The sequence below is a fragment of the Chelmon rostratus genome, chromosome 3, assembly GCF_017976325.1.
Source record: "Chelmon rostratus isolate fCheRos1 chromosome 3, fCheRos1.pri, whole genome shotgun sequence".
Lineage (NCBI taxonomy): Eukaryota > Metazoa > Chordata > Actinopteri > Chaetodontiformes > Chaetodontidae > Chelmon > Chelmon rostratus.
In genome coordinates, this window is record NC_055660.1 from 10,573,381 (window position 1) to 10,596,103 (window position 22,723).

The following is a 22,723-nucleotide window of genomic DNA, read 5'->3' on the forward strand; positions in this document are numbered from 1 at the left end:
CACAGTGTAGGTGAATACCTGATTGTGATTGGCTGCAGGGTGTCCATTAATTCCTGGTAATGAAGACCAACTAACTAGGTCCAGTGAAACTGTTCAATGTTCTGAATTGATGTGCAGTCTTTGTCTAAAATAAGCAAACATGTTATTGACGTTGTCTCTTGCTAGCATATCGTTAGCTGTCTGGCACATAGCTGAGCGAAAGGTTCGACAAATATCTCCTGTTGTCAAGTCAAATCTAAGGTTCGGCCTATTTACTGGAGCAGTCAACAGCTGTTCCATTGCATGGGATAATTATGGGATGGTAATGATTGTTCCGGGTATTAGTCAAACGCTCTAGTGTTACCATGGAAACTGAGTTATGGCTTGTGAAAAACTTAAGATTTTCTCATGCTAAACAAATGAAAATATAATTGAATGGTCTTTGTAATCAAAGACATTGTAACTGATCATGATGTCAATAATGTGTAATACTGTGAGACGTTTACTGTACAGTGAAAATGTCCAGTAGTGGATAGAAATGAGCATAAATTCACATTTTCTTTTCCCGATTTTCTGGAGATTTGGTAAAAATTTGAGTCACATTTGTGAAAAAGATCAGATTACTGCATTAATATGATGTTTTCACTTCACTTTAATAATTATTTTCAGGAATTAAGATGAAATTAGTTTCTTGATCTTTTTCCTGGCAACTGGTGGCTTTAATAAATATTTTTATCAGAGACTTTGCTGACGTGGCAACGCATTAAAACGGTTATTGTTTCACTCTGTCAGTTCATCTGTCTTCCTCTTTATCACTCAGGTTTTACCCAGCTTGTCTAGTTTTCATTTTCAATAGATGTCTAAAACCGTGTCCCATTTTTTTTTTAGAAAGGAAAGTGTTTCACCTCCTGAACTGAAGCATCACATCACCTGACGTTCCAGGTCTGAATGCTCCTAATTGAGCTGCAGGAGGAGGCGGCCAGTTGTTGCCGTCGCTGCCAATTAAAAGTCTCATTCATAGTCCCTCAGCTGCGCCCTCGGACCCCCGAGCCCGCCGCCTCTCGTGGAAGCTGCTCATCTGTTTGTGATTTGGACTCCAGATTTATTTTCACACGAGCCAACATGAAAGCCTGCATAGTCGACCTCTAAAATGTCTCTCTGGCTCACGAAGTGATCTGTGCTGTAATGGCTAAAACTACACGATTCCTAGAAATATGGATTTTCACACAGCGTCCTGAGAGTAAACAGAAACGTCAGCTTCATCCTCTGGCCGAGTTATGAGGGAACAAAGAGCAGCTTGTGTTTCAGGTTTAGATACTTGAAACAGCAGCTTAATCTCTCGCTGGTTGGACACTGAGAAGAAATCCTGCTTGAAATGATGCAGAATACAGTTTCATGTCTTAGACTTAGTGCTCTATTTTTTAAGTGGCTCTCCCTTTGCCTTCTAACTGGTATCAGCAGGGTTTTAGAGCGTCTTAAATGACCCTGTACTAGTTTGTGTAGTTCCTGTTTGTTTGCCGGCTGACGTTAACGTATCGAGGACGTCAGAAAACGTCTTTAAAGTGAAACCTGTCCCGCTCTTTATCAGTGTGGATGTCGTCTGTAAAAGCTGGACGGGCACCAAGCCGTCCTCTCACCTGTCACTATCCTCTGTGATTGGCCTGGGAATAATTCATGGAGCAGAGTGAGGTGGAGGTGGGGGGGTCATTCAGAGTTCAGTGGAACTCTCAGGTAACTTCATTTCACCGGCAGGTAAGTAAGGAGATCTGCAGTAAACACTTTCAGCCATGTTGTTGTAGGCGTCAGGTGAGGCCACGAAACGGCTGAGCTGCAGCAACACACCAGCATCACCACAAGCTGTGTGTGTGTGTGTGTGTGTGTTTAGATCTTCATGTAAATCAACCATGTGCTCCATCTTTGCCATTCAAATGTGGACGTCTGGCTTCTTGTCATCTGACTCACAGGATGCAGGTTGTGGGTATAAGCCTGCCACTGGGCGTCCATTTCTTTCTTCTTCCCTTTCACTATCTGCGATTTTCAAAATCCTCGTCGCTACGGGAAACAACAAACTCAAAGCTAGCAACCAACACGCTGAAAATATTACCTGAACCGTAGCCTGGTCGCTAACGCAAACGTTCCACCAAAACACACACACAATATTCTGCAAGGGCACCATTCCTACATCCTGGTCTTAGCGCCACCCAGGACGACTGTGATTGGTTTTAAGAAATACAAACAAGCCAGAGTGCTTTTCCACTGTAGCAGAATGGTAATGGGTGCAGCCAGGCCTTCCTGCAGTGCTGACTCAGCACTAAAATGAAGGGTGGAGACGGGTGTGGGTATGCGAGGCTTGCAGTGGGAGAAACTGCATGTGTCCAAGTGGAATGCTTAAACAGTGGTTATATTAAAGCTGCATTAATGAACCTGTGGCCAGCAGGGGGCAGGAGACCTCCACATCAAGTTGACAGACATCACTGGCAATTGGTGGCTACAAAGTCTCGTCCTGATTGGTTCACTCAGCCTAATATGCGTTTCTCAAAGTTGGGAACACAAGTGGACATTTATGAAGAGGTCATGTGACTTCACACCGCCTCCGGTGGTGGAATGCAGCAAAGAACATTTACTCAAGTACTGAAGTACAAATACAAGGTACTTTTACTTTACTTGTCTTTTATTTTTTGCCATGTTCTACTTTTACTGAACTACACCTCAGAGGGAAATACTGTAGTTTTTACTGCACTACTTTATGACTTTAGACACTCTGCTGCTGTACCTCAACCAACTGTAACAGTAAAATCCTGCTTTTACATGAATGCCTGAGTCACAATAATCTAATGAAATCACATATAATATAAACATTTTACTGCACTGTGACTCAGTAATGGATGAAGTATTATTATGTTTTATGTTTCATTAGAAAACTGGTCAGATATTTACAAAATGAAGAACTGCTAAATGAATAATGTGTAAACTTCATTTTTGATGCAATAAATGGCAGCTTAAATGCATTTCAACGTGTGCTTAAGTCATTATACTCTACTGTTACTACAGAAATGCAAAAAACAAGATCGACTCATTTCTCGGTTAATATTTTCATACTATTTAGTAAATTTTGAAAAATTTCTTTTAACCACAAATCTTTCGTAAAGTCTATGAGATGCACTGAAAAACAAAAAAAGCTTATTTCTGTAGCAATGTAAACCTGCAGTCTCCATGCTATTTATTGATTTATTTATTTTAGAGTATAAATAATTTAATGACTCATGATGAATGTTTAGACCAATAAATAATCTTCCTCTCTCTAAACATAAGCTGAGTTATATAAGACTCACACGCACTGACATTCAGAACTTTCATTGCCAAAATAAGCTACTTTATAATTAAAAAACTACCTCAACTTGGCAAAGAAAAACTTCAGAGAAATTTCCTTTACAAATGGAGTAAAGTGAATCCTGGAGTACGTTTGGGACAAAGGCAGCGTGATTAAACCGAGGCTGATTACATCTGTGTGCCTGTGATTTGCAGCAGCGTGCTGGACTACGGTTACACACCTGTCTGCTGATAACGAGGCTCGGTTTACCTGCCGGGACGATATCTGCTCCATCAGACAGCTGCCAGACTGTTAATGAAGAGACCTGACAGGCCGAGCGGACCACCTGACCGCTAAGGACAGGTGACTCCCACCTGCTGATGTTCAGGTGACGCTGTGACTCTGACATGAGGGAACATTTCATCCACTCCTCTTTCATTTATAGATACATATTCAACCTGTGTGCTTAATTTTATTTCCTTTATTAAATCAGTGGACGAAGGTTTACTTCAGCACTAGACTTAAGTATGAGTAGTTACCTCAGTGTTCCTATTTTACTGTACATTACTTAATACTTCTGCTGCACTCCAGTAGGAAAATATTGCACTTTTTATTCCACTACATTTATCTGACAGCTACAGCTACTAGCTATTGTGAAGATTAAGATTCTGCATAATAAAAGCTGATGGTGAGTTTATAAAATCTTTACTCAAAAGTAGTTCAAGTAGCTTCACCTGCACTAACTACGACAATAAACCAGAAACAATCATTAAATACGAACAAACAGCATAAAATACAACACTGGCAGGAGCATTCTGCTGCACAACAAATACTTTTACTTTTGAAACACATTTTGAACAAAACTTTCTCTGGTTAGGGGTTCAGGCTGGATTTGTAAAACATAAAACCTTTAACACTGAAAGTCATTATAATTAGAAAATATTAATTTAAGCACTTTGCATGAAGGGCTGGTCAGTTCTATCTGAAAGTTGAATAAACGTGTTGACAAGGAGAACTTGAAAGCAGCACACTGTAAAAAGATACTAAAGATACTTCAAGATGCTCAATACATGGCACAATACACAGTATATGTATACACTATATGCACATGTACACACACTCACACGTTGTTATGTTATGTGTATATATGTAAGTGTCATTTATAGATATTTCATAAGTGCCCGTTATATTTTTCTCATTAGTACAAATTTAGATTTTTATCTGTTTTGTACACACCACGCCTAATTTTCAGGTGACTTTTGTGTTAAAGCTGGGTTAAAGTTAAGTTAAATAATTGTTTTTTTTATGTTAAGTCTAATTCAAGGAATGAGAGAATAAATTTTTACAATAACCAATAACTCAACTTACAGTATAACATGTAAATAAATGCCTCCTGTCATCTCGCCTTCTGTAAAGAGTCTGCTGGACCATGACGAGTCCACACAGTCTGCTGCTTTTCATACACATCAGTCAATGAGCAAGTTAAATGATTTTCATATGAAAGCCAGTTTGTGTTTAATTACTATCACATGAGCGCATTGTTAGTGTTTTATCAGACAGCTCGTGGGACCAGAACAGAACTGCTCTCAGGTTTTTGTAGACAGATCACAGACAACCAGTGATGATATCAACGGTAAACATTTTATTGGTAAAACACTTTAAAAGCAGTTAAAGTGCTTCACAGAAAATAAAGTGAATAAGCAAGAGAAGAGCAGCCACAGTTGACACTCAGGTTCACAATCAAAAGAAGGTGAAGAACAGCAGCCCTCATGTGACTTCTCATCAGCAATGGACGGCCAGAAGATCTTCAAGGAACAGTATGTCACTCTGGAAAACCCATCTGTCCAGTATGTGGTTAGCCTAGCTTAGCACAATGACTGCAAGCAGGGGGAAACTGCTAGCCTAGCAGTAACAGATGTCAAAGTAAATGACAGCAAACAAACTATTTTCCAAATCAATGGGCTGTTTGTTTAAAACATTCTTGCATTAAACATTTACAACTCTTGCAGACATTAAAAATAATAATTCACCATTCTAATAAGCACATTTATTTGCTTTCTCTCCATGAGATGAGAAGATCAATACCACTCTCACGTCCGTGTGTTGAGTACAGAGTTGGAATCAGGACGTGGTTAGCCTAGCTTAGCTTAAAGACTGGAGGCAGGGGCTAACAGCTAGCCTGGCTCTGTCCACAATTCAAACATGTACCTACCAACACCTCTAACGCTCTCTGATTAACACTCTGTATGTGAGTTATGTGCTGGAACTATTTCTTGTTGCTTCCTGAAAGTTGGTCTTCACAGTGAGGTTGCCAGGTTTGAAGCCATTGTTCCTGAAACGAAACCCAGTGCTCACTGAGCTTATCTGGCAGCCTGCACTGTAGCTGGAGATGCTGCACAGATGCACTGGGCGTATGGATACGCAGTTTTTTGTCAAGAAATAGTTCCCTCACTGTAAAACCACAAACTGTCTTTCTCACATTTTGGTTTCCGTCCAGATCGAACAAATGAAACAAAGTGTGGTAAGTCGTTTCCCCCTGCTTGCAGTCTTTATGCTAAGCTAGGCTAACCACATCCTAACTCCAGCTCCATACTTGAATTACACACCACTTATAATCAAACTCTCAGAAAGAAGGTTAATGAGCATATTCCCCAACTATTGATCTAAAGACACAAAAACATGATTTAATTTAAAAACACAAAATTTGTGAAAGAATAGAAACACAACATAAAGCTCATTTTCAGCACAGCTGCAGTTTAACTCTAAATGAACAACTTTTACAAGAAATGTTGGTCGAGCTGATTCAAACATTTACGCTTTTCCACTGAGAAAGTCGCCAGTGGTGTGAAATGCTGACAGCAGTGCTGGACAGGTGGCGCTCTGACAACAGCGCAGCAGTTTCTGTCCGGTTTCACCTTGAGCCAGGTGAGGTGAGACGCTGTTCTAAAGGTCTGTTGTGTTAAGAGGCTGTTTGTCAGGTGGGTGCTCGGAGGTTTTGGGCGGCCTGCAGTCGCTGTCGTCGTCTCTCCATCGCCTGCTGCTTCTTCAGCTCGATCTCTGCTGCTGAACATTTACTCACAGCTGCAGAGGAAACACAGAAAGTACAGACACAGGAAGGCGGAAAGAGCTTCGATTTAATCAACAAACGCTTTGACTTAAAACACCTGAAGCCTCTTATTCGATACAGACATCCAAAAAAAAGTGCAAAACCAGGACAGAATGCATCCACATTTACTTTAACAGATAAAATTATGCAAAAGACGGACAAACGGAGGGTCAGTTCTTTGAAAAGGGTCAGAGTCAGTTCCCTTAAATAATCTGGTGATAAATGACTTGTAACCATAGTAACAGTGCAATAATTAGCATTGGGAGGAAAACTGTAAGACTATAGCGTGAGCAGCTGTGATCAGAGCTGAGAAGCAGCAGAAACATCTCAGTACAAAGAGCTGCTTACCTTCATCACCTGCTCGCAGTGCAGGAACAGCCTGCAGCCCTCCCTCTAAGCAGCTCGCTGTGGCTACAAGACATTCGCGGAGCAGACGCTTCACTTTAACGTTGTTTTTGCTCACAGTTACATCAAGACTACAAGAGAGTGCTTTTGATTTGGACTGTGTTCATGCGGAAAACTGTGCCGGCTGATGACATTAGCGAGCGCTCGTCCAGAAAACTCACGAGGCCTGAAAACTCCATGACCTACAGTATTTCATCAGATTTAAATACTTCCTGCTTTTATTTGGAACTTCATACAAACAATAACATCTGCCTCAAATGAGTCAGAAAAACAAAACAGTGAAAGTGCGATGAATGAAATGACCACAATAGCCCAGCAGAGCGTGTGTGTGTGTGTGTGTGTGTGTGTGTGTGTGTGTGTGTGTGCAAGCGTGTGTGTGTGTGAGACCGTCTGGACCGAGATGGTTTAACACTGTTTTAAAGTGAAAACAGAGACGCAGACGGAGCTGCTTGTGTGGGTGTGAGGTGAATTGATGCAGATCTACCTGCTCGTTATCGTCAATCATGTGGTTAAAAATAATCTCACTGGCTGCAAAGAGTCCATACATCCAGCACCAGTTTCCACCATATTGGTACAAAATTAAAATTAAAATTGTCATAACTCTGAACTGATGTTCAGGCGGTTTGTTTTGTTCCAGAGGCCGGACATGTTTTTATGATACAGGATACTTAGTTAGCTTAAAAATGAGGATTTTCATACCAAAACACTTTATCTTCTGTTCTATAATATAACATTTAAGATGAACTTTCCCTATGTAATGTCATGTAATTAGTTTCCATTTATGTTAGATTATGTAATAAGTAATGTAATTGATACATTCTTTTCTCTTCCTGGGAGGCAGGAAAAGATTAAGTACATTTGTACATTTCTGGCAGCCTTCAATAATTTTGTTTTTAATTACACTTCTAGTGAAATATTCACATTTTGCTCATTTCCATTTGAAGTCACACATTATGTGCAAAAACTTACAGCATATCCTGAGTGTATCAGAACAATAATGTTCCAGTTTTGTACAAGTGGAAATAAATGACTGAGAGCTGTATGTTTGTACAAGAGAGATGAACAATAGAAATTCAGCTCTAATCTCATAGAAATGTATAAAAACATGATGATGGTTGGTCCAGAAAAGATTCGAGGAGATGAGTCCTTTTATTAAGTGATGTCTGCTCACAGACTCTAGCTGTGGTCAATGACTGGATGATCACTATTAATTTAACAGAAATTATATTGCATGATGATATAAATTTACTGAGACTGATGCGGCACATTTAAAGTAATATATGAATATTTTGTAGTAAGAGATGTTCTGTCCCTGCAGTTTCCTGTTACAGGCAAATAAAGAAAATGTTTGTCTGAAAACATATGTTGTTATGGTTTGGATGGAGCATGCAGGCAGCATTAATGTCCTCTGCCTTTCGATGACTGTTTCAGTGATGAACTGCACTACTGGTGGTTGATTTTAGAGATGCTTAAAGACGTTTCTATACTTGTGCTACAAACCTTTCAGCCTCTGTAGCACCAACGCTATGTGCAAACAAAGTTACCGCAAAGCCCTGCAGGTGTAAATAAACACCAGCCACCATTGTCTTGGGTTGGCTGGAACGCCTCCTGCTCTGTGCTTTAATTTCACTCTTGCCCTCCATGTTTTCTTGTCACTCTCTTCCTCTTAAACCAGCTTAGAGGTGCATTACCAACACCACCAGGGACGCTGTAAGCTGTCCTACAGTCCAAATCACATTACCATGCAAGGCAGCTGCATTCACAAGCTCACACGAGAGTTCACCCCTGATTTGCATCTACTCCTCTAGGTCTAGTCTGACACTGCTTGCTTTTGGAGATTAGTTTATAGCTAACAATACTGCTAGCTAACGTTACAGCTCTCCATGAGTAGATGCACACTTCCTTCTGCGCAGTGATGTGCTTTGGTAAAAAGAAAACAGTTCCTAATGAAGGTGCTAACAACAAAGTCTGTGGATTATTTTGAGTAACTGCATCACAATTTCTCTAAAGAGACGTTGCTGCTGACTTTTTCAAAGCTATTTTTTTGCCATTTTGAGCAACACAAGCTGAGTGACATCTAGTTCCATTATACTCAAGGGAAGGCAGACATCTCTACAGATGATATCTCCAGAACTCAGCAACTCACATCAAAACAGTGTAGATGCATAAACAGCAGGTTGTTCCTTTGATTCATCCAATCACAGCATCACACGCTTCCTCAATGATGTGGTTGTTTCACACTCAATGGCAGGAAGTGGACAGCAGGTGTGTTGGTTGTCTGTGTGTGCAGCGATGCGCTTAACTAGAAGAGCACGAAGCCTGAATGTGCTGTGACTTCACTGAGTGTCTGAAGCTGCTGTGTGGACGTGCTCTTACCTTTGCTGCCCCCTGTAGAAACTGGGCTGTTCGGCTTCTTGAAGGTGAACTGGTCTTTGTGGGTCTTTCCCTGCGCTGCTGACTGGACCCTGCTGCTCCCCTGCACACACGCTGAACTCTTTGTGGGTCCTGAAACGTTTTTTGCTTGTGTGAATCTGAAAGAATCCGGCCCTGCGTTCATCTGTGCACCTGCAGTGAAGTTGGAGACAGAACCTCCGGCCAGTGAACTGCCAGCTCTAGCTGAAGCACAGGGAAGAGTGGCTGGTGTTTGTTTTTGGGGAAACGGTTGCTGATTGGCTGGCTGGTTTCTGTTGTCCCAGGTTCTGCTGGCCGGCTGCAAAGCTGCTCTCTGGTTTGAAATGTGACTCACTGTCTGTTTAGTGGAAACGTTCTCCACCCTCTGCATCTGGTTCTCCACGTCTTCACACATTTCACACAGCAGGTCGTCATCGGCTGGGTCGTCCCAAACCGGGTCAGACAAGAAGAACGAGTACAGGTCCTCATCTAGGAGGTCGGCACCAGCAGGTGCCTCGTGGTGGGATGAAACTACCGCAGGTCTTTGTGGAAAGCTTGCAGCTGTTTCTGTAGCTGATGTGTTTGACGCAGCAGAAGCAGTTGTGTTGTGTTTGGCGTACGAGCCTCCAACAGAAGTCCTGTGATGAAACTGGGGTTTCTGTAGGTCTGACTTTACCATGTTTGATGTTTGGCAGGTACTCTGAGATCCTGCTTTGACTACAACACCTCTACCAGCTGAAAACCTGCTCTGGTGATTGTCTTTAACTGCTGTTTCTGAGCTGAAATCCACCTTCGACTTTGTCCATGTGTCTGTCTGGATTCTTCTGGCAGAGAAATTAGGATTTGACTCTAGTTTGAAAGTCGTTCTTTGTCTGACATTGTCCTTTTCCACTTTAGAAGCTGCTGATTGGCTGAGTCCAACACTTTCACTGGTGGGAACATTTACTGGTCTTTGATATTTTATTTCACTGGATGGTTTCTGGGTTGAACAGTGCTTCGGAGCAGAGAAGCTCTGAGGATTTTGTGTCATCTCCAAAACTAAAGAGTCATTTAGCAAGTCATCATTTTCCCAATCATCCTCAAACTCTTGGTTTACCAAAGTGCCTTTAGTGTTTGTCGTGGAAACACTACAAGTGGAACCATGTAAGGAAGAAGACAGTTTCCCAGAAGCCTCTTTGGAAGATCCATCAGAGGCAGGTTTTACTTGTGACGACACCTGACTTAAGTTTCCGCTCACATGTTGGGTCGGTCCATCAAACAGAAAATCCAAATCGTCTTCCATATGTTGATCCAGGTGGACCTGCACATCTGCTGCAGCTGCTGCCTTCCCAGCTGGCTGAAAGTTTCCAGGAAGCGAAGATGAAACGTCATTCTCACTGTTCTCTAAATCCAAGATATCCTCTGACAGGAGCTCCAGACTCTGCTGGTGCAGGTCCTCCACTTCTTCATCTTGACGAAACATGTTGAAGTCAAACTGTTTGGCCAGTTTCAGCAAGTCGTCCACTGCATTCGGCCTGTGACAACAAAACACTCAGCTTACTGTGACGACAGAGAAATTGTGGAAACACAACATGGATGTATAGATTTGGCCTGTACTTGCTGGTTCTTCTGAACCTACCTCGGGGATTTCTTCTTGGGTTTGGGCACCTGAGCATCTGGTGTGCAGGGAATGGTGGCGCTGTCTCCGATCCACTGCTGTAAAGTTGGCTCTGCGTTCTCAGGTCTGCCATGCTTCAGAAAGACGGGAAACAACACAACAAGAATGTAAATAAATGCAGTTTACAGGCATCTACTGATCTGAGCTGTGATTCAGAGCACAGTCATGAACAGTGAACAGCTCCAATAGCTGCAAGAACTCAAAGTTTTTGGGGACGATGTTTCATCCCACCAGCCATGGTACTGACCTTCGGAGCAATCCTGTTAACGATCTCTGAGATGTCCACAACTCCAGCACGCTGTTTCTTTCCTCTTTTACCTGAAGAGTAAAACGGAGTTATCACATAGCTCAAAAATCAACCTCCAACAGGAAACCAAAGAGATGGAGAAAAGTGGCATCAAATATCATTTTCATCATCATTTCATCATTTTTGTTTCCTAAAGGACTACAGGAATCAATCTGAAATCAAAGTGATGTTTTCCACTGATCAGCTAATCAATGTACTGTCATTGCATCAGTAACTGACATGATGAACTTGCTGATGCTGAATCTCTTCCTAAATACACATCCCAGCTGGCAGTCTGAAGATTACCGAGTCTGTTGGGTGAAGGAGACGTGGCGTCCCAGATGATGTCCTGCTGAAAGTCAGAGTCGTTGTGTGGAGACTCTTCACTGAAACCACCACCTGCTCTCGATCTCGGGATTCTGGTCGGGGTCTTAAAATCTGGAGGAGAAGAAACACAAACACAGATTCACACACAACATTTATTTGACTACAGTTAACGCTCAGGTCAGAGGTCAAGGTCTGGAGCTGTCAGGATTGAGTGTCTGGCTCAAGGTCTCACCTCAGTAAGACAGACACTGTAAGATGTGAATTAAGAATACTGACTGCTAAACTGTACTTTCTGATTCATTCTCATGGAAAATAATTTTATGAATATAACATACATGTGCGGTTTTGCTAGTGACGGACTCAAACTGGAAGGAGCTACTTGTTAGCTTCATGTTAACACGTCTGAATGTTTGTGGATTGTTTTTTTTTAAAATTTAGGTAAATTTATACATGTAATCCACTGAACGATATTTCATTCCAGTTTAAAAAATCTTGCACAAGGCTATCCAATGCCATCCGAGGCTTGTTATGGCTGATGACAGCAGAAAAAAAATATTTATTTGAGTTTAAATTTTCCGGTCATAAAATGCACTGTGGTGAACTTGTTGTATACCGAATTGAACACTGAAAACTATGGTTTGTAAACACACATTTGGTCACGATTTATGATGTAGATCAATGCTACATGTTAAGAATGCATGAAAACCTCAAATTGCGAGGATTCTGAGTGTAGGCATGCAGTTACCTACATACAGCAGGTCGTTGTCGGGGCTTGTACAGGTTACAGCTCATACGAGAGGCCGGCAACAACTTCAAACACATAAAATAAGACTAAATAGAAAGAAATGCAGTTACTGACCTGACTGTTGGCTGTTTGGAGAGTCGATCTGCGCCGCTGTTTTTGTTTGCTGACTCTGTCTGAAAGTTCTGCTCAGCCGGTTTGGTTTTGATGTGGCCGTCTGTTGATGGAGCGGCGAGCCTGTCAGACCGGACGGAGGGTCAAACTTCCTTCTACCTCGGTTCATCGCTACCGGCGGTTACCTGTCGATCTGTTGACAGGGCATCTTTTTAAACGAAGTTACTTTGTACTTTGTTATTTACAGTTTATTTTGTTGTCCATTCGACCAGTTGGCGGAGTTTTTGAACGTCCCGCCATCTTGTCGTTCCCAGAATTCCTTTCGAGGGCGATGCGTTCAATAGCAACAAAGCTGCGCGTATACTGCGCAAACAGAGTTGCATTTGGGGGTTATTGTTTCTGGATTTTGTTTTTCATTATCACAGTGATTTTCACCATAATAATTTTCAAATGTTTTGTCATAGTATTGCAACCCGCTATTGTAGTAAAAACGTCTGATATTCTTCAACCTTGAAGCTGCAGCAGCAGCGGCTCTCCTCCTCCTGTGCCGTTTCCCCAAAGGAAGGATTAACATGTCACATCCCGCTGGGCCCAGAGTACATACACACTTTAACAGTGTGTAACTGTAACTGCTGCTGCTGCTGTAACAAGTTAACTTCTGTGGAAAAAACACCAGCAAAGTGACTGAGAGCACTGAATTATAACAGATGATGGTGGAAGCACACAAAGTCCATGTTTGACAAACATGTAATTTATAAGATAATATTACTAGTCCAGCACTGCAATAGTTGGTGTTAGTGGGTAATACATGTTCAGTGGGTGGGGAAGAGGAGCACAAATTCCTAACAAGAAAAAGGGGTTCAGTTGACTGTAATCAGGTCTATGAAGCTTTGGGTTTTTTTAACAGGCTGAAACAGTATGCATGAGGCCTTCATCCAACCATATCTACTGGTTTAAATATTTACACCTGTCATCTGCTGTTAGCCTCCACCTGGCTGTATTCAACAGCATCCACAGTTTCTCTCCAGGAAGAAGTATTCAAATCCTTTCCTTAAGTGAAAGTAACCATACCACAGTGTACTTGAGTAAAAGTACTTATTACCATCAAAATGTACTTAAAGTAAGAAAAATAAAATAACTCACTTATGGCTCCTTCAGAGTGTTAAATTATAGAGCCTTCAAGGTCCTGAAAGATAGTATTTTTATCTTATGCACACAAGATAATAATTTTTTTCACATGTTATTATTGTGTGGACTTTGGGACATCGGCAGCTTCTGCTAGCTCTAACTGTTTTATTCTTCTATATACATGATGACTTCATGTAAGTATCATGCGTGATAATTTTGTTGTTTTCTGGGTAAAATTTAGTGGCTCTAGCAGTTAAATATTGTGATGTAAAGGCATAAAGTAGCATAAACTAAAGTACAAGTACCTCGTATTTTCACTTAAGTACAGCACTTGAGTAAATGTAATTAGCTGCTTCCCTCCACTGGGGAGCACATGTTCTGACTCTCCTTGTAAAAAAGTGATGGAAGTGGTAGTGTGATGACTGAAGAAAGCTTGAGAGAGACATTTAAATTCCGCCCACTTTCACACCTCTACACAGCTGACCAATCACTGCATGAAGTGGCTGTGATCGTCCCAAAAGGTGCAAGGGAGAGGGGTTGAACAGGAAATACATCCCTATTGGCCGGTTCTGCACCTCTCGGTTTACATGCAATGCCAGCTTTCACAGGGTGTTGAGGTCACTTCGATAAATCAAAATTAGTTTGCTTTGGCCACAATATAACTTAACCATAACCAAACTGTCAGCTGCTACACACAGGTGTCATAGAAAACAATTTAGTGTTGACACTTAATGTTATCTGCGGTCAGTATCAACGATCCTGTCTAGTGATGTAGAGTTTTTGTATTTTTTTCCCAAAACCACAAACAAAGAACCAAATTCTAAGGTGTAAATCAAACAGTGGGTTTTTGCAGGTTTAGCTCTTAGCCCACTGCCCACAGTTGTAATCTATGGAGTTACTTGCAGGCCTGGAAGCAGCACATCATTAGCTATTACAACCACAATTTTCTTTGTGGAATGTTTATGCTAGAAGCCCTTTTCAGGACTGGAAGAAGCAGTACATGCTCTTTATTCTTAGTCCAAATCAGGTCGTCCTCAGCCTCAAAGCCTTTTCTCTTATAGAAGTCAAACATATTGTTTGACAATATGAACCATAAAGCCCAAATCTAACATCTCATTTGCTTTCCAAAGTATGTTTTTCCATAGTAAGAACTCAAATGATGTTATGTCATTTTAATAGTAAGTTAAATAGTCATTAAATAGAGAGTTGGTGCTACAGTTTTGTTTGGTGTACTTTTCCTTTCCTACATACAATATATGATTGGCAGCCGATCAAACTGGCCCGACTGGATGAACTTCATTGATTCTACAGCAAGGAGCCAATAAATGTACACTAATGCTCATACTACTTTTACCACTATTACTACCACTACTACTACTACTACTACTACCACCAAGAGTACCAGTAACACTAATAATGCAGTCAGGGAGAGCGCTGGCAGCACGTCGGCTGAAGCAGGATCGTGGAGCTCCAGATCGGGTCAGCAGGTCCAGACCTGCTGGATCAACAGTATTGTTATTGTTACCTTTTGTGATCATCAGTCTGAATTCCATCTCTCATCATTTACTTTCCAGTATTGCTTTGTCTATTGTGATTTGTTTTTATTGTGACTGATATATCCAGTGTTGAGTTCTAAACCTCAAATGTCTCAAACAAAATCAACATTTTACAACATCTACAGCACTTTTTAACAGCGCATGTTTATAAGCTGAGGAAAAAGAGAAATCAAACACTGGGACAATTTTAACATTCTAATGTGTTCCACATATATGAAGGTTCAGAAACAACCCGTCCACCATTTCATCGAAAAGACTGCAGCTCTGTTTCCAGCTCGCCAGCTGTGGACTGAGGTGAAATCTGAGCGATTCATCACCATCCTGTTGGGCCGACATGCCGACCCTCCGCCTGGCCCGCAGCCAAACAGAGATACGCACCATATTTCATGGCCTGTGCGTCCGAATAGAATACCCTGCTGCTCTAAAGAAGCACTGAGCTCCGGTGCACCGAGGAAGGAATCCACGGCAGAGCTGTCAGGAAGGACAGAGGCAGCTACCTGCTTTTCACATTACAGTGGCAGCAAGCTAAATGGCTCTTTTTCCCCAGCAGACATTGTCCGTCTTTGAAATGTGATCTGGGATGCTGGCGGAGGCTCGTTAGAAAGTTAGAAAAGGTCTGAGCACTTTCAGGCCGGCGGATCAGAGAGCAGCGTCAGATATTCTGCTCTCTAATCTCACCGATCTATCACTGTCTGCTTAGAAGTGCCAGAGAGCCTCCGGGGTGCAAACTGCAGGACCAACTCTGGTCTGAAATCAAACCCCAGCTCATGAGCCAGTGTGCAGCGACTGAAGGAGGCAGTGGTGCGAAGTACAAATCTGAGGTACCTTTACTTTACTGTATTTATTTTATGATGCTTTATGTACTCCACTACATTTATCTGACAGCTGTTGCTCTGACAGTTACTTCGCAGATCAAGATTTCGCTATATAATAAACCTATAAAATAAAATGCTGCATTAAAGAGTAAACCATTGGTTCCAAACCCTTTTCACTTGTGACCTCTAACAAAAAGTGTCTAGTTTGGGCCCTTCATCATGTTTATCAGCTGTTCGCAGTTCCAACAAAGAGGTATTTCCAAACAGGTTTGTGTATCATAACTTTGTTTTTTCTTCTTTCCCATTAATCATCTGATGACCCCTCAGATTTATCTGGTGACCCTCTGGAGGGGCCTGACCCCTATGTTGGGCACCGCTGGACTAAACTAGGTAACTGTATATAAAGTAGTTGAAAGTAGCTCCACCTGGAGCAGCTCCGACAGTAAAATGCTGCTCCAACATTGATGCTTCAGAATTAACAATCTAATAATGTCACACAGAATCAGATATCAGTCACAGGAGACATATTACTGCACAACCGGTACTTTTACTGCATGGAGCTGACAATACTACTGTACTTTTACTACTGATACTTTTACTACTGCTGCTGATACTTTTAACTACATGAAGCTGACAATACTACTGTGCTTTTACTAGTGTTACTAATGTTGGAACTTTTCTATACTTTTACTCTAGTAAAATTTTCACATTCACATCCACATCAACCCACCAATAAAACAACAATTTTTATTCATTTGTGCTATTTTATTTGCTTGCATCATCAATAATTGATTAAAAAACATGCCTAAAATGAGACAAACAATCTCAGGATCCATAGAAAATAACATTAACTGAAAATATAAAAGATTGCTCTGAATGTTCAATGAATGATTCTGAATCTCTGATGTTGTTGAGATGCTTTTTTGAGTGATTAGCTGTAAACTTTTGGCTTATTTACATCCTGCCTGGCGATCTGACGGCGTCGGTTCCTTCACTGTGTGCACCGTGACCATAACTGATAGAAATGATTCACAAAACTACCAAGACAAGAGCTTAGTGGACGTTTGAAACAATGCCATCATCAGAACAGTCATACAACGGGACCACAGGTTTGTCTTTCCCCGCAGTGGAAACTGATCCTCACTGTTGCACTTACGTAACATCCAGCAGATCTTACAGGTGCACACAGGCACACTTGCTTTCATTTATTGGCCCGTTACTGCTCTCATGGGGCGTTTTTAGTCATTCTTTTGTGTAGCATCGCTCCACCTGCAGCTTCCAACGCTTCTTGTACAACAGCTCATTTTGCAGCAAAAGTCCTTTTTGTTTATCCTCTTTTGATTTTCCTCCGCAGGCTCAAACTCCAGAAGTAATTGTACAACGTAAGGCTTTATTATTGGTTAACACTTAATCTGCTGTTGTTTTATATCCAGTGGTGGAATTTAACTCAGTATATCTACTAAGTACTGTACTTACATATATTATAAAGTTTATGAAATATGATGTTAAGTTATAAATTAAACTACCAGACAGTTTTTACATGCACAGCAGAAGGAATTGTCAGTTAATAATGGTTTCAGTCATTTTTCCTCTAAAAACATTTCATGTTTCCAGCTTCTCAAATGTGATGTGTGAAATGTGAAGAAGATTTGCTGCTTTTCCTTTGAATGATTTGAATGTATATTTACTAATGTTAAGGTTTGGACTGTTGGTTGGACTGAACAAACACTGTGAAGGTGTCAGTGTGGGCTGTGAGCCATTGTGACTACATTTCTCACTATTTTCACAGTGTTTACAAACCAAACGATTAATCAACTCATGGATAAAATAATCAGCAGATTCATCCGCAATGAAAAATAATCAATCAGAAATTAGTTGCAGTCATACAAAATCGTTGAAAATGAGCTCCACCTCAACCAACTCCAACAGTAAAATGCTGCTTTTACATGAACGCATGAGTCACAATAATCTCATGATATCATATATCATAGTAGAACAGTCACAGGGGAAATTTATTGTACTGAGTACTTTTACTTTGAATACTTGAAGTACATTTTCCTAATTATACTTAGATACTTTGTCAAGAAACTATCAAAGTGTTTCAGCTCATTTGTTTGGGTTAGACTTGACTGACACAAGATGATGACAATTTAAAAATAAGACAAGAACAAGACAGTTTAGTGGAAACATTTGTATTTGACTATAGCGTCTGTATTTCCTTTGACTCCACTGGAATTTTAGAACAAAGGAAAAATATCTGCTTTGTGGTATTTATACACACATATTTTTCCTTAAATAGAGCTGTTAAAAAAGACACCAGAGTTCAAAGATATGGACAGGCCGGGATGTTTAATTCAAAACAGTGCAGATGTGGCTCGCTTACAAGAAGACAAGCGTCGGGAGGGAAAGTATTTTTAGCACATATGAAACAGAGAAAAGTGAAACTGGACGAGGTCTGACTTTGAAATCAGTCCACATGAAGCAAACTACAGTGAGGCAGACCTGACGTCATGCTTCCAGTGTTTCCCCTTTGAGCCGCAGCCGGTTAACAGGCGGAGATGGGCAACGTTTCCTCCATCACAAGCTTGAAAAGAATTCCCATCGACGTGCTCTTCAGCTGGGCTGCCAGAGCGGCGAGCAGTCCAGAGTACACAGTTTACAGCTCGCCGCACTTCAAGTCTAATGTTCCACAAGCCTCCCTTCAGATTTCCACTTCAACACCCACTATAATGCGTGCAAACGACTCCAGTTACTGTTTCATTACTGGCCTATAAACTCCACGATAAGTGGCTCCGTCACATCCATTTGAAAGCCGTCCAAGACGTCGCCCACAAAGTGCCCGCTTCAGAGTGCAGCGTGCATGTGTTTGGGCTGGACTTAATGCTGCATTTATTGCCACTGACTGGCCCATTGTAATCTATGTCAGATGGTGTCCCAGCTTTTTGTTTTTGTGAGAAGTACAAGCAGGAGGCCGGGAGGACTCAGAGGCATGTACAGACGTCCAGAGGGGCTGGAAAGGAAAAGCAGCACATCTTCAACATGCAGCTTTCAGTCGACTTTAGGGTTCAGATTCCTCACACCTAAACAACAACACCGGATGTTTGTCACTGCAATCGGTTCATGTGAGCTGCCTGATCTGACACCTCCGTGGATAAAGTTAGTTTTTCAATGTCAGAGGTGAAGTCCACCTTTCCACTGTTCATGCTTTGTCTTGGAAACTGTAGTTTTACAAAGCACCATAAGTTACACTTGCTGTACTGGCATTTTCCAGAGGTTTCAACTGTATCTCAATTTCTGTCTCAGAAATTCAAGCAACCTGTCTGCTTGCACCGTTCATTACAGCTAATCAATAGCTAGTGGCTTCTCTCTTTCACCAAAATAAGCCATTATTTTAGTTAACAAGCCGAGGAACTTACACAAAGCTTCATTTGCATTCGGTAAGCCGCTGCTAGCATCTTAATAGTGTCGCCTGTGATGCTAGCAGCTTTATGAGACTTACAGGCACAACAGTGCTTTGAGCTAAATGCTAATCATACTTTTAAAGTACTGACAGTGACCATGCTAACATGCTGATGTTTAGGTTTAATGTTTACCATGTTCACCCTCTTAGTTTAGCATGTTAGCATGCTAACATTCGCTGATTAGCACTAAGCACAAAGTACAGCTGAGGCTGATGGGAATGCTTTGCAGATATTTGATCATAAAATATTAGAAAAGCAGAAATTTTGCACTAGATGAGAAGTCAGAGGATCATTAAAGTTATTACAGTTCAGCCTGAGGGGAACATGAATGTCTGAACCAGGTTTCATGACAATCCATCCAATAGTTGTTGAGCCATTCACACACACACACACACACACACACACACACACACACACACACACACAAACACTTCATGGTGGCACCAGAAGAAAAGTCAGAGGCATCACCAGAGTCATCAAGGCACCATGAATTTCTGTACAAAGGACTGACTGACCAATCCATGCTGCCATACAGTTCTGCCAGTGGTGGGACCACCGCTGTTTCACACTGGTTAGAGATGTGAGGCAATGCGAGCTGAGGCCATCATGCCCTGAGGTGCCCAACAGCCCTCAAGCCAGTCTGTAAGTGTCCCTGAGGCCACAGTTTGTGCCAAAGAATCTTGTTGTGGTGATATATTTAATTTCACAAGAACTGGCTCCGTCATTGTGGGCACAGAGAGTGGTTCTGATGAAACAAAGAAGAGGATTTCAGAGCCAAACACAATGGATCTTGAAAGCAGAACAGCTAATTGCGTTGGGTAACGCATCCGAACATTTATCAAGCTAGTCTGTTTTCTCTCCAAATCTAAAACACCCGCAGGAATGCTTTCATTTGTAGACTGTAAGTGCTGCAGGCTCAGCTGTCAGCACGCAGCATTTCAGAGTCCAGTGTCTGAACATGCAGTGGAGCAATGAAACCAGTTGTCCAAAACCTTCATTCTTCCCAGGATGACAGTACTATTTGGCTTGTGTCAGCTCAGTCTACTGAAAGCCAAAGCACTCTCCTCAGGTCTTATTCTCCTGTTGTTCCCTGGACGCTGCTCATGGAGTCTGGAGAAATCCCCTCCGCCATTCCAAAAGCGAGGACTGTTTGGATTTATGGACGAGCTTTACTGGACTGTTGGGAACCGGCGTGCAATCGCTGCACTGCAATGAAATCCTGACATTATTCTGCCTCGACCATAATTGACTTCATTTTGACCTCAAGTCAAGACATTCAACCCAATTCAGTAAAATTTCTCTTGCATGTCATTCTCTACTCCACGATACTCATCCAGCTGCACTTTTTATAGACCAACTCATCTAAAGGTTGCAGAGGGGGAGGAGAATATGTGAGGCCACAGGGGGAAGTAAAAAGTTAATGGAAATTAACTTCTTGGACTCTTAGGACAGATGAACTACTGTTTATTGAATGGACAATTTTCAGCTTGGTTTAAATGAACACAGTTTATCTACATTTACAGTTTAATTACAAGTAGCGGTGCCTTGGGTCCTTTAAAGGAACAATCGTGTTTGGCCTAGTTTAGCTCGAGCACACGTTGATGGAATCTGCCCATAAATGAACAAACATGACAAAGACAAAATGACTTAAAGGACAATTGGTTGATTCGGGAAATCTTTTCTTTTGCTATCAGATGTGGTGCTCAGCATCAGTCTCAGCTTTGTGTGTCCAGGACAGAGTCAGACCTAAGGCAGAAGTAGCCCAGAGGACTCATTTATTTCTGTTATCCCTGGCCAGATTTTAGTAATTTAACTAATTTATTAAAATACATGTCTTGTTTATTTTGTGTTATTTGGTGAACTTCTTGGTTTTTGTCTTCCCCTGTGCCAGCGCAGAAGTCAGTTTTGTCTGTGTGTCCTGCCTAGAGATATGTTTAGGACATGTTTAGCCTAGCTTAGCACAAAGACTGAGAGCAGGGGGGAAGCACTAGCCTAGCTCCATCAAAAGAAAGAGCTCTTTAGTGAAGAGGTGTAGAAACAAAAATGCTAAAATGAAACATCGTGTTTTAGCAGCAGCTAGCATTGGCGTTAACTGCACAGAACATCACGAAAAAGTGCAGACTCAGGTCCTCACAGTGTTTATATGAGCTGCTGTTTCTTCACGCTCTGCTGCTGTGATGGATGGTCACAGAGAGGAAGGACTCAGTTTACTGGAAACAGGGGAGGTCACCACCATCAAACCCCCACAACCTCCATCACCCACCACCACATGCACATACGCCACTAACATGGATTCATCAGCCGAGGTCACGTTCACCCTCCAAAACACACAAACACACAAAGCCCTCACTGTTTCCGGTCGTCACCATCACTCATGTGTGTACGTTCTTGTAGTTTTAGGCTTCATTTTTATTTGGATTTTTTTTTGGGGGGGGGGGGCTCCTGAGGGAATATCTATCAAACTGGTGTGCTGGTTCATTGTATCTGTTTTACAAATTAGCTCTTAAGGGCTTATTTGAATTTGTACCTACAAGTGAGGACATTTTGTTTTGTCTCTCTTCATTAAAGAGCTTGTTCAGGGCGAAGACTTGGATTACAAACCAAAGCAGAAGAAGAATTGGCAATGATGATATTTGCACTCTTTCATACTTTGTACTGCAGCTGCTGCACAGCAATTTTCCTCAGGATTAATAAAGTTCAATCTGCTATGATCTGATCTTAAGTTTTAGGGTTGTGGATAGAATAAGGTTCAGGTTCATGTATTAAATTCCTCTCCTGGCATTGATTAAACCCATAAAAAAATTCTTCTCTCATTTCATATTTAGAAATGAACAGAGATGAATGGCTTAGATGTAACTCTATACATTTGCCTTCATTTAGTATGTAGGGATTCATGAATATACCCACCCATTAACTTGTGCATCGAGATCACAAGTTCTTTAATTCGTTATCTAGAGAATAAAGCTGGTTTTCTCATGATCACAGGTTAATTTATCTCTTTATCGCGAGCTTATTTCTTCTTATTACTTATGTTTATCAGACATCAGGAGTGCCAGCATGCATAGACGGGGTCTTAACAACTGCAGCAACTGTTTTAATCTGAAAATGTCAGATGGAGCCGGTTTTGATCAACACATCAGACTTCAATCTTACTTACCTATATAGAAACTTTGTTACACTATTCAAACACCCAATATGGGTAGTTTCTTTTGGTTGTAGCCTCCTGGACAGTAACACATCTGCTTTATATTGATCACTGAATGTGAGCCTATCCCTGACAGTAATTAGCCATAATGTAAATACCATCCACTATACCAAACGTTCTTACAAAGTTAAGAAACGTTCTTATGATTTGCTTTGAAACTCCCAAACCCACAGAGCAACGACTGTACGCGGTTCACTCTTATGGATCTTATGAAGTCGCTTCTTGTGATAAACACCACATT

At 41.4% G+C, this 22,723-nt stretch overlaps 1 protein-coding gene across 2 annotated transcripts; it reads right to left on the reverse strand.

Annotated features, from left to right (window-relative positions):
• Positions 1 to 4,923: 4,923 nt before the first annotated feature.
• Positions 4,924 to 12,606, reverse strand: etaa1a (ETAA1 activator of ATR kinase a). Of its 2 annotated transcripts, XM_041933672.1 has the most exons (7): positions 12,321 to 12,606; positions 11,441 to 11,572; positions 11,096 to 11,166; positions 10,810 to 10,922; positions 9,177 to 10,705; positions 6,744 to 6,806; positions 4,924 to 6,370 (listed from the first exon to the last, which is right to left on the reverse strand). In XM_041933672.1, the coding sequence occupies exons 1-7, from the start codon at positions 12,484 to 12,486 to the stop codon at positions 6,264 to 6,266; spliced, it is 2,181 nt and encodes a 726-aa protein (XP_041789606.1). In that variant the 5' UTR covers positions 12,487 to 12,606; the 3' UTR covers positions 4,924 to 6,263. The 2 variants fall into 2 exon arrangements, with proteins under 2 accessions (XP_041789606.1, XP_041789607.1); XM_041933673.1 differs by lacking the exon at positions 6,744 to 6,806.
• Positions 12,607 to 22,723: the final 10,117 nt, after the last annotated feature.

Bases quoted from the DNA above. Each gene is read 5' to 3' on its own strand.
- etaa1a (XM_041933672.1), bottom strand. From the start codon at position 12,486: ATGAACCGAGGTAGAAGGAAGTTTGACCCTCCGTCCGGTCTGACAGGC. The intron at 11,573-12,320 runs GTCAGTAACTGC...CTTCTCCTCCAG, and splicing joins TCCAAACAGCCAACAGTCAG to ATTTTAAGACCCCGACCAGA. The intron at 11,167-11,440 runs GTAATCTTCAGA...TTTACTCTTCAG, and splicing joins TCCTTCACCCAACAGACTCG to GTAAAAGAGGAAAGAAACAG.